Here is a 15,824-nt window from a genome sequence, read left to right on the forward strand (position 1 = left end):
GCTTCAGGCTACCGGACCACTGTAGCGTTTTTCAGGCGGAAGTGGCCGCGATCAAGGTAGAACGGTAGAAGTACTGTTGCGTAGTGTAGCTTCGTTTAGAGAGGTGAGCATTCACTCCGACAGCAGAGCGGCAATACAAGCCCTGAGTGCGCGAACCGTGCATTCAAAGCTAGTCAAGGAGTGTCTGTCCTCGCTAGAATTAGTATCAGGCTACTTCAATATCAGGATAGTTTGGTTGCCTGGTCACAGCGGAATCGCTGGGAATTGCAAGGCCGAGGGGGGGCACCCAGGGGGGGCACCCTTGCCCAGCTCACATCGGAATGAGATCGAGTTGGTTCTCCACTAACGTCTTGCATTCTGGCTCTGGGCCAATGGACCTCGGATGCGCTCAGCAGACGCTGGTCGACGACCAGCTCCTGCGCGACTGCGCGGTCCTTCTGGCCGAGAGTGGATCGCAGGAGGTCGGGGGGTCTTCTCGCCTTGAACAAAGTTTACCTCGCCGCCATGGTAGGAGTTCTCACTGGGCACTGTCCAATGGGAACTCATGCGGTGCGGCTTAGAATACTACCCGATGGCAGTTGTCAAAGCTGTATGGAGGAGGGTGAAGTGGAAACATCCCGGCAATTTCTCCTCCATTGTCCGGCTTTTGCTAGGTTGAGATTGAAACATCTCGGCAATCACACTTTTGGCGGACCAGAAGATCTGGCCGAAACAGATATTGGCCGTCTCAACAAGTTTGTCATAGGCACAAAGCGCTTTGTCGACATGTAAGGGTCTATTGATCCGGCTCATAGGAGTTTTGGGTACCACAACGGACCGGCGTTTAAGCTGTCCAAGTGTGATCCTTCTTAGGATCGACCCGCTTACCTAACCCTAACTATTATCGAGACATTCATTTATTTATTTTATTATATGAATTTCAATTATATATCTTACACATTGACCGATATTTTCTGTAAGTAGTCAAATATAGGCACTGGGGTCCACATATTCTGTACCTAGGGGCTTGAATAGTTTTGGTTCAATTTTGATATTGTTTGGTCACAAGGTGGCATACTTTAAAAGTATTATTCACGCAAAGTTTAACGCCGATATAATCATTGTTCCTTGATTTGCATACTGGAAAGTGAAAAAATCAGATGGAATTTAAAATGATGTTATATGGGAAATAGGCGTGGTTGTAATCCGATTTCGCCCATTTTCGCACAATAAGATACAAATATAAGAGGAATATTATGTACTGAATTTGGTTGAAATCGGTTAAGCAGATCCCAAGATATGGGTTTTCACCAAAAAGTGGGCGGTGCCACACCCACTTACTAATTTTGTACGAGGTTCCTATAAAGTCATCTCATACCACCCCAGAGATAAAATTTAATGTCTCTGGCGTGTTTAGTGCTTGATTAATCGCGCTTTTAGTAGTTTTTAACAGTACCGTTATATGGGAAGTGGGCAGGGTTGTCACCTTATTTCACACATCTTCACACCGTCAATAGAGGTGCTAAAGACATTTGCTCTTAGTGAATTTTGTTATTATAGCCTTAGCGGTTAAGGAGATATGTATATTAAACCTGTTAGGGGGGCAGACCACGCCCACTTTAAAACAAATTTTTTAACTGCAGATGCCCCTTCCTAATGTGATCCTGTATACCAAATAGGAGTCTTGTAGAGCTTTGTTATGGCAATTTATTTGTTTTTGAGTAATGGCGTTTTATGGGCGTGGCAGTGGTCCGATTATGCCTATCTGCAATACCAACCGTCTTACGGTACCAAGAAACATGTGTAGCAAGTTTCATAAAGATATCTCAATTTTTACTCAAGTTACAGCTTGCACAGACGGACGGACAGAGAGTCACCCGGATTTCAACTCGTCTCTTCATCCTGATCATTTATATATATATAACCCTATATATAACTCGATTAGTCTAAGGTGATACATACAACCGTTAGGTGAACAAAACTATTATACTCTGTAGCAACAAGTTGCGAGAGTATAAAAACCAAAAAATTGGTTATTATGATTTTTCACATAAATTTTGAGATTATGTGAAAAAGGTGTCAAAACAAAAGTTGTAGATCTTGACACCGCCCTACCTAACGGCCGATAACTGTCGTAATAACAGATTTCAAATTTCGAAATTTTGAGAGCGTATTCTCTATTCTAATATGTATCTATCTAAATATGCAAAAAAAAGTGATTTTGTTGATCTCTCAAAGTAGAAAGCCCCCTTAAGTTATTTTATGGAAGTTTGTAGGCAAACATTTCCAGAATAAACATAAACGGATACGAAAACGTCATCTGAAGCAAAAAGGAAAAGAATTATTTTTATACTCTCGCAACTAACTAACTAAGCTCCGCAATAAAATACAAGAATGTTATATGGTGCAAAGGATCACATTAGGGAGGGGCATCTGCAGTAAAAATTTTTGTAAAAAGTGGGCGTGATCCCGCCCCTAATAACTTTACTGTCCATATCTCCTAAACCGCTAAAGCTATAACAACCAAATGCACTGGGAGCAAATGTTTTTAGCACCTCTATTGACAGTGTGAAAATGGGTGAAATCGAGTAACAAGCCCGCCCACTCCCCATATTATGGTACTGTTAAAAAATACTAAAAGCGCGATAAATCAATCACTAAACACGCCAGAGACATTAAATTTTATCTCTGGGATGGTATGAGATGATTTTACAGGAACCGCGTTCAAAATTAGTCAGTGGGCGTGGCACCGCCAACTTTTAGGTGAAAACCCATATCTTGGGATCTGTTTAACCGATTTTAACTAAATTCGGGGCATAACGTTCCTTTCACATTTTCATATTCTGTTATAGTGCGAAAATGGGCGTAAGCGGACTACAACTACGCCTATTTCCCATATAACACCATTTTCAATTTCATCTGATTCTTTCATTTTCCACTATGCATATCAAGCAACAATGATTATATCGGGGTAAAACTTTGCGTGAATAATACGTTTAAAGTATGCCACCTTGTGACCAAAAATTGTCAAAACTGTTCAAGCCTCTAAGTACTAAATATGTGGACCCCAGTGCCTATAGTTCACCTTCTACCGAAAATATCAATCACTCCACAAAGAAATCTCAAACGAGTACATAAGTATACCATTTGACTTCGCGAGAGTATAAAATGTTCGGTTACATCCAAACTTAGCCCTTCCTTACTTGTTCTCGTTATATACTTACTTGTATAACTAGAACTTACACATTCGGTGGTATATCCTATCGTACGCGAGCAATTCCCTACTGTGTTTCAATGCGAGTGCATGAATATATACATAAGTGCATGTATGAAATGCATTGCCGGCGTTGGCATAACAACATGTATGTACTTATGTATGAAAATACATGCACATGTCATGTAGGTAGAGCGAGTTATTTTGCTGACTAAAAACCATTTGGTGAACCATGGCTCCAATTTTCGCTGAATGGTGAGAACAGCTTTTGGAAACAATAACTCGTACCAGCTCATGCCGCATTCAGCGAAGTTAGTACGATTGTTACGATTGTAATTATAGCAAGTGTTTCCTTGAACGTCAGATGCCGGGATCTGTTTCAATATAATATATAAGTATAATATAATATATAAAAGTATGTGAATGTCTCTCGTGCACAATTTTTGCTTCTAAGAATTTTAATAAATTCGTTTCAAAAATGTCTTCAAGGAAATATAATTGACATTAGATCAAAACTTTAATAAAAATTAATAAAGCATGTAAATATGTATGAATGCACATATGTATTTATATGAAACAAATGTTTGGGGTTTCATTATCAATTTGTGAGCAATATCCCTTGTTTGCTGGGCCAGTGAGAAAACACAGTCGAGAAGCAACTGTGAGTGCTCAGTTGTAAGTGTGTGAGTATCAGACATGAATTTGTGGCTTTGCGCATTCACATGCTAACGTATGGATCGGTTTGTAAGTGAGCTTGTTAATGTGTTTCCGATATCAACATCAGTAACCACAATGCCCAACTTCTGCGACAATAAGATCAGAACACAACGAAGTAAGCAATAATAAAATATCAAAAACTGCTGTTTAACGAACAGTGTCGTCTTTTATGTACTATTGAACGAAGGAAAGCCAATTGGTCGGCATTTGTTGATTGAAACGGGAAATCATCGTGATCCCACTCACAAGGCAAGATCTGTTAAACGTTATTATTTTGTCAGACACGACGAAAGTAAATTACATACTCGTATGTACATACATACATACATACGATCGTTCAAAAGTAATAAGCGAGTGACAAAAACACATAAGTGCCGTTTCAGACAGGGATGCAAAAGAGTCTGATCTTTTTCAAATTTTCTTTTGGTGTCGCTCTGGGCATTCACACGGTCAAAAAGAGTCCAGCAACTCGAGTCTAGTTTTTCTGCATTCCTTTTCACAAAATGTTCGTAAATATTTGTGCGGTTCGACTGCGCAACACCGCGCAACACTGCATGCTGCGTATTTCATTTGTATGTTGAGATGATGGTCACACATTTTGCTTGCAATGAATTACCATGAATATGGTAGAACAATATGCATAATACAAGTACCTACCCGCTAAATAGTTTCAAAAAAATACTAAAGACGGGAATTCCCTAATCCACAAGAATGTATTGAATATCCGCAACTAATATTTTCAAGGCCAAATTTATAATAGCAATTTCCTAATCTTTAAGTATTAAAAACTCATAATTTCTTTACTGCGTATTAAAAATTCATAATTTCTTTACTCCATAATCTATATCTTAATTTTCTCCTTATTTACAATTTGTCATAATATTTCTATTATTCTATGCATACATATTTGCATATTACATACAAAAATAGATAACAGAACTCAAATTTGCGATCGAATTCATTTGAAACCGAGCGCTCTTGCAACCATTCAAAGGATTTGAAAGTGAAAAGGAATGCTGAAAAGGGTAGCAGCGAGCTGTTACGAACAAGAACACAAAGCGTGCCACCCGAACACGAGTGGCACGGTCCCTTCGTCTTTCCTCGTCGTCCCCTCGCCCACAATAAACTGGTATGAGACTCTTTTGCGTCCCTGTCTGAAACGGCACTAAGCTTACGTAGATTTAAGTAGGTAAATATGTATGTATGTGTTGATACGATCGTAAGTGAACTCCAGTTCGTGATCGGGTGTGTATGGTGAATTTGAGAAATAGACGATCGTACAATTTTAAATAAGCAAGTAATACTCACGTGGATGAGTACATTTATTTATTTATGCACAGCAATAGAAATACATTCATTATTACATTAACACGAATACAATATTTTACGAAGGCAAAGCTGGCCGAATGACGCTTTTAAACACTTAATTGTCAAAAAAAAATTTTGCTAATTTAAGCACACAGTCTTGTATTTGAGTACGTACATTTGCTAACACCGCATACAAAGGGAGCGGAAAGAGTACGCTGTAATATATGTACATACATATACATATGTGTGTAAAGCACATGAAGCTCACCAACCTGCTAGCAAAGGTTAGTTGAGCTCTCGATCTCTTCTACCTCATAACGTACTCGCTTGCTCCCTGATTACTTTTCATAGACTATTCATATAAATATCCATATACACACACATACACGCAGCACATCTGCATACATTTGAACGGTTTATTAAGATAAGTATCTGAACAATAGAGGCCCCACACTCCTGAGCGCTAGTACCCGACCTCTTTCACGCTTATTTCCCATTCAATTAGCTACATACACGTTTATTAGTATGTATGTGTGTAGTAAGTGACTGTCAGTGGCAGAGCCATCAGTAACATTCATGAGTAAAATGTTTATACATACATACTTATGTATGTCGATATATGGAGACAACGCCAACCAAGCAACATTGATGACAATATGTATAAATGTGTGTATTACAAATGGACGTAAATACTCGTATGTATATATGGATAGGTTAGTAATGAAATAAGCTCTTTAGGCCGCAGTCATCAGTAGTTTTCGTTTTCGTTTTCATTTATTTTGTACTTGTAGTGAGTATCGAGCGAGCGCCACCAGTAGATCTATCGGAGTCCGTGTTTGAATCGTCGCCATAGCTGGACCTGTTGACAGAGACACAAGCAAGTCTAGAACAATCACTATCGCTGAACCGTTTGATTGTATACGGATTCTGCAGTTTCTCGCAATCGACACAATTTCTCCTCGATCATTTTTGTTTTGACCTCGTGTACGAACGACACGGTTGCGGTGGTGGTTGGATTCAGCCAAAAGTTTTACTAAAATGATGGTCTCATTTCGCTGTGCGAAGCATTGCTTCGTTGTATTAAAATTGCTCCTTTAACGTGCGTAATCGTTTCATAGACGCTCACCGAAAACCCCAACTACTGACAAAAACAAATCACACGCAGACTCTAGATGATAAAAGATTGTTAGTGTAGCCTCAGTGAATGTCCATTTGTCGATATATGTACATATGTACGAGTATCTGGAGAATGTGCGCCTAATTATTTTACACGCTAGTGTTTTTTCGTTTCAGGCGTCAAGAATTTGAAATACCCAGTTTGATTAATAAATAAGTGCATTTTAATTCAAGCAACTCTGTTTAAAACTCTAACAAATATTACACGATAATAAACACGTGTGTATTTACATTAAGTGAACATTTAGTAGTTTGAGAAACTAGCGGAAACGACAATTAAATCACGCCCTTACTAACTGGCCGAGCTCATAACGACAGTGTCAACAATTCAACAGCAAAAAGTAAAAACAATAACAACCATGAAATAAACAACAAATGTGTGCAGAAGTGAACTTATCATATTAACAAATACAGTGTAGAATATATTATAAAATACATAGCTAAAAAAGTTAAACACACATGAGCAGTGAACAAGATTACGCTTATAGCATTGTATAGACAAATCACCATTTTGACTAGCGTTTCTTCGCAGTGACGAATTATTAACAAAACGAAAAACCCATTTCAGAAAGTAATCGAGTGATGAGCGAGTCGGAATAATTTCAAAACACCACATTTTCGGAGAGCGTAGTCTATTTAATATTTTCCACAAATTATCATATCAGTCTGAAATAAGAAGTAAGAAAAAGAAGTAAAAACGCTACACAATCTGAAAAAGTAAAAAAAAGTGCAAGTAAATAAATCTGAATATTCGGTGTAATATTGTCGGGCATCGAACAAAAACAAAGAACCATGATGAATTCAAGCATTTGACTAGACGCGATAAGCGTAACAACAGAAAGTGAGTAGTTAGAGTGCTGCGTGATTAAACTGATAAATTGCTGCGAACACGAACAGTGAGAAATCCACACGAACATTAATACTTGAGAATAAACTATACAAACCGAGTTTTTAAAATTTTCGATCACGAAAACAAAACTTTGCCTTTCAATAAATGGAGAAGCCTAATCACAAAGAACTCAGATTCCATTCCAATGAGCACCAAGTGAGTTACATGTATCTGATAAACAAAATGCTGCTGAAAATCGAGAATACCCTACTTCGAAGCCATCGTCAACGTGAGACAACAGGAATAAAGGAGCTGTACAATTCCTTTTTCGTGTTATTTTAAACATTTTATCTGTGAAGCTTGCGAACTATTTCATTGAGATAGCCTTCAGTGTCAAAGCAAAGTATTTAGTCAACATAGTATATTTGTTACTAGTGTGTTACAAAGCTATATTCATATTATCGATATTAAGGAGTTAAATATAAAATAAGAGTAAAAATAATAGAAATTAGTGTAAAGCAGCATCTGGTTATTAGTAAAATCAAAGTGTAAATAGCATCAAATAGTAAAAATAAATGTTGCAAGATTCTTGAACCTCAAACTCTTAAAAATTTCAAAAATATGTGTTAATAGAATACACACTCTGAAACGCGCTACCCTTTTACTACGATCAACTTCATTAGAAAGATCTAAAGACTTTCTTCGTTGTCTTCTAAAATTTAAAACTAATATCGCGTCGGAAAGAAATAATAACAACGTATGTATATGAAAACATTTGTTCCGGGACTCTATTAGTTAATTTCGGTAGTCGAACATAAATATTGCGTTTTAGCCGAGCGTGTGGGTGTGTTTTAAAATTTTTGGCATATTTATAAAACCGAATGGCGCTTTCGCTGCTTTCGCAACATCAGCAGCAGCCAAATTATTTCGATTTGCAAACTTTATTTGATCCATATCCATTACAACAACATCAACAACAACAGCCCCAATACCCCCATAACTATTACCAACAACAAGATTTGCAACATCAGCAGCAACAACAATACAATAACCAATTGCATATACAGCAGCAGCTGCACCTACAACATTTGTCGGCGCACAAAAACTCAGGAATCAACGATTCGACTTTAAAAACCGATCCGACAACAGAACCAATAAGTTTTTGTTCAGATCAAATGGAATACGCCACCAGCAATCTTCAGCAGAATCATTATCAGCAGCAGCAAAGTAGAAATAGTAACGAAAATATTAACAACACCAATATTAATAGTAATAGCAGTATTGGCAATAGCAATAACAGAAAGACCAGCAACATCACGCATAATAGCAACAATAGTCAAGTAAGTATCATTATCTCCGCCACAGAATAGATAACAGCGCAGTTCAACATTATATAATTAAACATATAGTTTTTATACAGAGAATAATAGTTTTGTTTACCTATCGGTTGTTTGTATCACCTAAAACGAATTGAGATAAATATGGAGTTATACCTATATGTATATATAAATGATCAGGATGACCAAACGAGTTGAATTACGAGTGACAGTCTATCTGTCCGTCCGTTTGTGCAAGCGATAACTTGAGTAAAAATTAAGATATCTGAATGAAACTTGATATACGTATTCCTTGGCGAAAAAGTTAGGAGTTAGTAGATGGACGCAATCGCCCACGAAACGCCATTAATTGAAAATCTATAAAATGCTATAACTTAGCACTTAATTAAAATGTAAAACTGTAATTTAGTACAGGGGATCGCAGTAGAAAGTGGCACCTGTGGGCTAAAAACTAAAAAAAAAAAATAAGCGGGGCCCCAATAAGCTTAATGTAAATATCTTCTAAGCCACTAAAGCTACAATGTCCAAATTCGCTTAGAAAAAATCCTTTTGAACTCCTACTGGCAGTGTGGAAATGGATGAAATCGGATCATAACCCCGCCCTCTCCCCATATAACGGTTTTGTTAAAATCTACTAAAAGTGCGATAAATCTATAAAGGAATTTGCGCCTAAATAAAATCTTATTTAGGAAAAAATGTACACCCGAGATGGAACGAGAATTCTTTATAAAAGCCAATACAACAAAAAAACATTTAGATGAAAACCCATATCCCGGGACGTACTCGATCGATATCAATTAAACTCGGTATATAATATTATCCTGACATTCCTATACGACAGTATAAAAATACTTGTAGGTGAAATTAGACAAAAACCACGCTTACTTTCCATATAACACAGTTTTAAATTCCATCTGATTCTATCACATTCCAGTATACAAATCAAAAACTAATCAATGTGTTCGGATAAAACTTTTCACGAAAAGTTGCTTTAAGGCGTGCCACCTTATGAAAAAAATTGTCCAAGCCGGACAAAAACTATTCAAACACCCAGATACCCAAAATGTGGACCCCAGTACCTGTTGCGAACTTTTTATCGAAAATATCAGTAAATCTGTGAGATATATGGTATTATAGAAATTCGGAGAAGATCCTTTTCTGATAATAGTATGCCTGGATTAAATCGGTTCAAAAATTCCCATAGCCTTTATATACCTAATATAAAGATTTTCTAACTTCCGGCTGACTTTATACCGCATAGTTGGCTTTAATCCTGTCAGATTTGATGATGATTTTAGTATAATTTTTGTTAATAGGAAGTAAAATATAGGTACAAAACTAATTTAGACTTCTTTGTTGCTGTGGAGCTTAGTTATGGCAATTTATTTGTTTTTGATTAATGTCGTTTTATGGGCATGGCAGTGGTCCGATTATGCCCATCTGCAATACCAACCGTCTTACAATACCAAGAAACATGTGTACCAAGTTTCACAATGATTTCTCAATTTTTAATCAAGTTACAGCTTGCACAGACGGACGAACGAATGGACAGACAGTCACCCGGATGTCAACCTCTTCATCCTGATCGTTTATATATGTATAACTCTATATCTAACTCGATTAGTTTTAGGTAATACACACAACCGTTAGGTGAACAAAACTATTATACTCTGTAGCAACAGGTTGCGAGAGTATAACAAGAAAAAACGTTAATTTCGGTTGCACAGAAGCTAGAATGCCCTTCACAAACACAAAGGTTCTTACAAAAACTTGATTCCGATCTAATTTCGTGAAAATACCTCGTCAAATAAAAAAGTTTTCCATGCAAGCACTTTGTTCCGATCGAAAAAAGTTGCCCATACAAGTACTTGATTCCGATTGTTCAGTTTGTATGCCAGCTATATGCTATAGTGGTCCGATATTGGCCGTTCTGACAAAACAAGCAGCTTCTTAGTGAGAAAAGAACAGGTACAAAATTTCAGATCGATAGCTTAAAAACTGAAGGACTAGTTTGTATATACCTATAATATACAGACAGACGTATATATATTTTATAGGGTCTCCGACGTTTCCTTCTGGGTGTTACAAACTTCCTGGCAAACTCAATATACCCTGTTCAGGGTATCATTAAATACTACGTGAACCAAAAAATTCTTGGCCTGGCCGAAAGATCGCCCCGCCCAATTCAATCAACAAACATTTTGCTCGCAGAAGTAAAAAGTGTTGAATTGTTAAATATTAGGTCTAGTAAAAAGAAATCCATTATTTTCGCAATAAATGGAAGGTTTTATTTGGGTTAAAAAGTTGGTTGTTTGAGTTTTTATCATAAATTTTGAGGTTATGTGAAAAAGGTGTTAACGCAAAAGTTAGAGATCTTTTTATTACCTAAAGCATTGCCATCATTTAACTTTTTCCATAAGACTCGTATGTTTTTCGGAAATCAAGATAAACCCCTCCCTTCTTGGCGACCATTGTTATTTTATCTTCCTTTTAAAATAAATTCCATCCTGCCATTATTTTTTTTCTTTTTTTCAATTTAAATAAAAAATCATGTTTTAATGCAAAATATAGAGTTATTTCTTTAGAAAATTTGTATCGGATATGGTACATACGTAGATACAAACGTATATAGCGATAACTTACAAAACAAATACTCAACGAACTACTTTTAACACAATTTGAAAATAAAGAACACATTTATTTAGAAACAACTTCTAAAAAATCGTTTTCTTTGTAATTGCATATGCGTATGAAAGTTTGGACTTTATGGGCAATTTTAGAATTAAAAAATATATTGCTCTTACATAACATGAAAAAAAAATTCTTTTATGTGCTTTCTTTAAGCCACCATACTTTCATTCCAACGACGTTGGTATCGCTCTTCCATAGTGCGAATATCCTGATAAAGCGTTCTCCTTTTAGACTTTTTATTTCCTAAGAAATTTTGCACAAAATTTTGGTCTTTTACTAGTTCCCTGATTTGGGGACCGTCAAAAATACCAACTTTAATTTCTTCTGTGCTCAATATGGAAAATTTTTACTCATATTTCATCCTTGCTTAGAGATTTTCCAAACTGTTTCATCAGACCTAACTTTATATGAAGGCTGGGTAATATAATTCGGTCTCCGGCTACTAGAAGGGCATTCATTACATTCATGCTACAAACTTTTTTAGTCCAGTGTTCTGTTTTGGCTCGGTTATCCCATAAGGACTTGAAACAGAGGTATTTGGTATATCCTCCCTGTTGACCCAAAAGAAAATTTACCATTTTAAGATCAACGCATATCAGCCAGTTATTTTCTATGTATTTTATTCCTAAAGTAGGCCAAATAGCCATTTTTTATAAAATCAGACTCATTTAAATGGTATTATCTAATTATATAATCACCACAAACAGCACAAAACTATTCGGATCATTTAATCAAGTACTTGTTAATGTAGACATAGCGGTTAATTTATGAAAATTAATTCATGTAAGCCGAGTAACGATATTTCAAGAAGAGCCTGTAGAGATTTGAAACTTGCGAAGTCACATCATAAAAAAAGTTTAATTTTGTTTACCAGTGTTAGTTACATGATTTCACATGGTATTTTGTTCACCTAAAGGCTGTTCGTGACTGTATAATATGATAGAGATACATCTAGGTTTATGAAATAATGTTAAAATGCGGTAACTGAAGATATGAATTGATTGCGCTATGTTATCACGTCCATCCTTAACCCCTCTAATAAAAATAAATATTTTTTTGTTTGTTTGGTGTATGAATCTTAAATTAAATAATATAGAGTGGCTGCACTCTTGAAAATTTAGATTCAATGATTTCAAATGAATTTTTTTATGAGTATCAAACTATTATTTTTTATTTTTATACCCTGAACAGGGTATATTAAGTTTGCCAAGATGTTTTGTTATACATGAAGTTAATTCAATATCAGCTCTAATCTTACGCATTGTCTATTATATCTTGACATCTTTGATGGTAATTTGAAATTAAATTTTCCCCATATTCCACAGGAAGCGACCAAGTATGTTGGAGTAGCCAAATAAAATATTTTGTTAAAGTTAAATGTTTTTTTTTTTGATATTAAGGCTTGCATTAAAGCCTTGCTCCTGTGTTTCGGAGAATATTCTTTTTTCAGTATCCAATAATAGTTATTTTTGCTGTAAAGCATTTCAGCTGACTTCAGGTTTTCTGTGAAGTACCTCACAAAAGCAACCATAAACATGCATCTTTTGGGGATGCTCAACACTCTTTTAAATAAATGTTTGTCCTTTTCTTAGCCAAACACGTCTCAAAGGGTTTAACAATACAAAAGTTTACTCATATGTAAATATTACTATTGCTGCAATCACGATTGATGTTTTCCTGCGCCCATTTAAAATTTTTTTATACTCTCGCAACCTATTGCTACAGAGTGTAATAGTTTTGTTCACCTAAAGGTTGTTTGTATCACCTAAAACTAATCGAGTTAGATATAGGGTTATGTATATATAACTGATCAGGATGAAGAGACGAGTTGAAATCCGGGTGACTGTCTGTCCGTCCGACCGTCCAACCGTGCAAGTTGTAACTTGAGCAGAAATTGAGATATCTTTATGAAACTTGGTACACATCATTTCTTCTTACCGTAAGACGGTTGGTATTGCAAATGGGCATAATCGGACGACCACTGCCATGCCCAAAAAACTGATCTCCCTAATGACAATAGCTATAACAACGAAATTCACTGTGGAAATGGGTGAAATTGGGTGACAACTCCGCCCACTTCTCATATAACGGTACTGTTAAAAGGTTCTAAAAGCACGAAGGCACCGCCCACTTTGAGGTGAAAACCTATATCTTGGGATCTGCTTAACCGTTTTCAATCAAATTCGGTACGTAACATTCTTCTCATATTTCTATGTTACAGGGCAAAAATGGGAGAAATCGGATTGCAACGACGCCTATTTCTCATATAACACCATTTTAAATTCCATATGATTCTTTCACTTTCCACTATGCAAATCAAGCAAAATATATAAAGAAATCTCAAAGGAGTATACCGTTTGACTTTGCGAGAGCATAAAATGTTCGGTTACATCCAAATTTAGCCCTTCCTTACCTACTCCAATGTGTGTTTTTGAAAGTAGAGGTTTGATTACAATACTACTGCGTTTGATGCCAGATCTCTGAAGTCTAACGCGTATTGTATTTTTAGATGTCAAGTGATTCCTCTCTCCTCTCCTCATCCTGGCTTGTCATCTACATTTCCAGTTTCTCCCTAATGGTCCGACCACCTCTTCACAAATATACGACTCCTATTTAAATACTTTGTAGGTTTTAAATAATCCATTTGGGACCATTAGGATCTTTGTTGCAAAAGCAACGCGATTCTTATACTGAACACTCATTTTACCCTGAACAGGGTATATTAAGCTTGTTACGAAGTTTGTAACACCCAGAATGAAACGTCGGAGATTGTGTAAAATATATACATAAATGATCAGCATGATGAGGTGAGTTGATTTAGCCATGTCCGTCTGTCTGTATAGTAGTTTTCAAGCTATCGATCTGCAATTTGCACCTGTTCTTTTCTCACTAAGAAGCTGCTCATTTGTCAGAACGGCCGATATCGGACCACTATAGCAGATAGCTGTCAACAAACTGCACGATCGGGATCAAGTGCTTATATCGAAAACTCTTTGATTTGACAAGGTATCTTCACGAAATTTGGCATGGATTATTATTTAGTGCAATAATCCAATATCCGAAGAAATTGTATAGATCGAATGACTATAGCATATAGCTGCCATATTAACTAAACGATCGGAGTAAAATGCTTGCATGGAAAACTTTTTATTTGACGAGGTATCTACACGAAATTCGGCACGAGTTATTGTTTAAGACAACAATGTATTATTCGCAGAAATTGTTCAGATCAGATCACTATATCATATAGCTGCCACACAAATTGAACGATCGGAATCAAGTTCTTGTAAGGAGCCTTTGTATTTATGAGGGGTATTATAGCATCGGTACAAGTTTTTCTTGGTTATCTTATTTCTCAGGACGTTGCTGCCGAAGTTAGCCTTTTTTCTTGTTTGGAATTGTTTTTTTTTTGTTATTTGAATAAGATGAATGATATTCCTAAATAACACAACAAAAATGTTTAATAAGCTTTATTTTGAAAAAAGGCGTCTTATTTTTAAATCACTTAAATTTTTTATCAAACTTAACAGGCTTATAAAAAATTCTGTCAGAAATATTTACCATTATGTGAATAGTACTACACTAAATTTAAATACAATTTAACTGTTTATTTATAAATTGGTCTACAAAAATAAGTTAGTAGTAAAATTACTTATTCTTATATTTTTTCAATAAATGACGATATTATGCATTATTTCTTTAATTTTATTTTATTTTTACCAACTTTTTCGACAGATATTAAATAAAACAAACCGTTATTACGTGAATGGCTATTCACAACATCAAGTAGCATCAGATTATGTCATCACTTTCGTAGATTCTCCACCCAATTCGGAGGAATCTTGGACCGGTATGTGATTGCTAAAAATACACTTGTCTCAATTTCATTATAATTTATTGAAATTTCCATAAAAATAAATAGTTTAAAAGCTTTTTTTGAAAGATTTATTCTAATTTAAAAAATGTTTGAGCATCGTGGAACGCTTATACGATTTTTCGTAATAATTACAATGTTACCTTTAACATACAATGCTACCAAAATAAACTGAAATGGAACAATGGTTTAACTAAATTATAAGTGGGTAATTTACTCATAAATTTTTCAATAGAATTTAAGATTATTTATAAAATTTAAAGTTTTTATGGCAGAGCTTTAACTTTAAAACGACTTACTTGTAATAATCGTTTTCAGACGAGAACACAAAAGAATCGCCTGGACCTCAAATAATCGACGTGCAGACAATTTACTCAAACAGTGGATCGCGAAAGAGACGAATGGATTGGGACTCATTGGACATTGGTCAAAGTGGAAACACAGCTACTACACAGTCTGGAGGATTAGCTTCTAAAATTCCTCATCACGATAAAGACAAGGTCAAAAAGGATAAAACGACAGGTATGTTGATTAAAATTATTACAAATGGTGAAAATTTAGACCCCTTATGTTATACAATCGGACAACAAAGTCGACTAGTTCTCATAAAACTCCATTTTTTCATACTGTCAGCATATACCTACATATGTATGACTTGCATTAGAAAACAGAAGCATTAAGCCTATATATTGGACTGTA

General features: G+C 35.7%; 2 protein-coding genes across 14 annotated transcripts in view; both read left to right on the forward strand.

The window, feature by feature from the left end:
* The first annotated feature begins 3,516 nt into the window (after nt 1–3,516).
* On the forward strand, nt 3,517–7,602 carry LOC118683431 (uncharacterized). Of its 11 annotated transcripts, none has more exons than XR_011396070.1 (4): nt 3,883–4,025; nt 4,098–5,931; nt 6,010–6,403; nt 6,496–7,393. XR_011396070.1 is itself a non-coding variant. In XM_070108623.1 (2 exons), exon 2 carries the CDS (start codon nt 7,389–7,391, stop codon nt 7,563–7,565), a length of 177 nt encoding a protein of 58 aa, XP_069964724.1. In that variant the 5' UTR covers nt 3,517–3,608; nt 6,569–7,388; the 3' UTR covers nt 7,566–7,602. The 11 variants fall into 11 exon arrangements, 7 of the variants coding, with proteins under 7 accessions (XP_069964724.1, XP_036231896.1, XP_069964727.1 ...); XR_011396071.1 differs by having other exon boundaries at nt 6,512–7,393; XR_011396072.1 differs by having other exon boundaries at nt 6,569–7,393.
* The window catches only part of gem (transcription factor CP2 like gemini), a 41,990-nt gene continuing 33,762 nt past the window's right edge, over nt 7,597–15,824 (forward strand). For 2 of the 3 annotated variants that reach the window (XM_014240186.3, XM_070108618.1), the window contains exons 1-3: nt 7,597–8,563; nt 14,987–15,101; nt 15,444–15,647. In XM_014240186.3, coding sequence (XP_014095661.2) covers nt 8,105–8,563; nt 14,987–15,101; nt 15,444–15,647 — 778 coding nt within the window. In that variant the 5' untranslated portion in view covers nt 7,597–8,104. The remainder of the gene's footprint in view (nt 8,564–14,986; nt 15,102–15,443; nt 15,648–15,824) is intronic. The other variant, XM_036375928.2, reaches the window with a different exon arrangement.

This window comes from Bactrocera oleae, chromosome 4 (assembly GCF_042242935.1).
Source record: "Bactrocera oleae isolate idBacOlea1 chromosome 4, idBacOlea1, whole genome shotgun sequence".
NCBI lineage: Eukaryota > Metazoa > Arthropoda > Insecta > Diptera > Tephritidae > Bactrocera > Bactrocera oleae.

Excerpts from the sequence above, each read along its gene's own strand:
- LOC118683431 (XM_070108623.1), top strand. The coding sequence starts at position 7,389 with ATGGAGAAGCCTAATCACAAAGAACTCAGATTCCATTCCAATGAGCAC.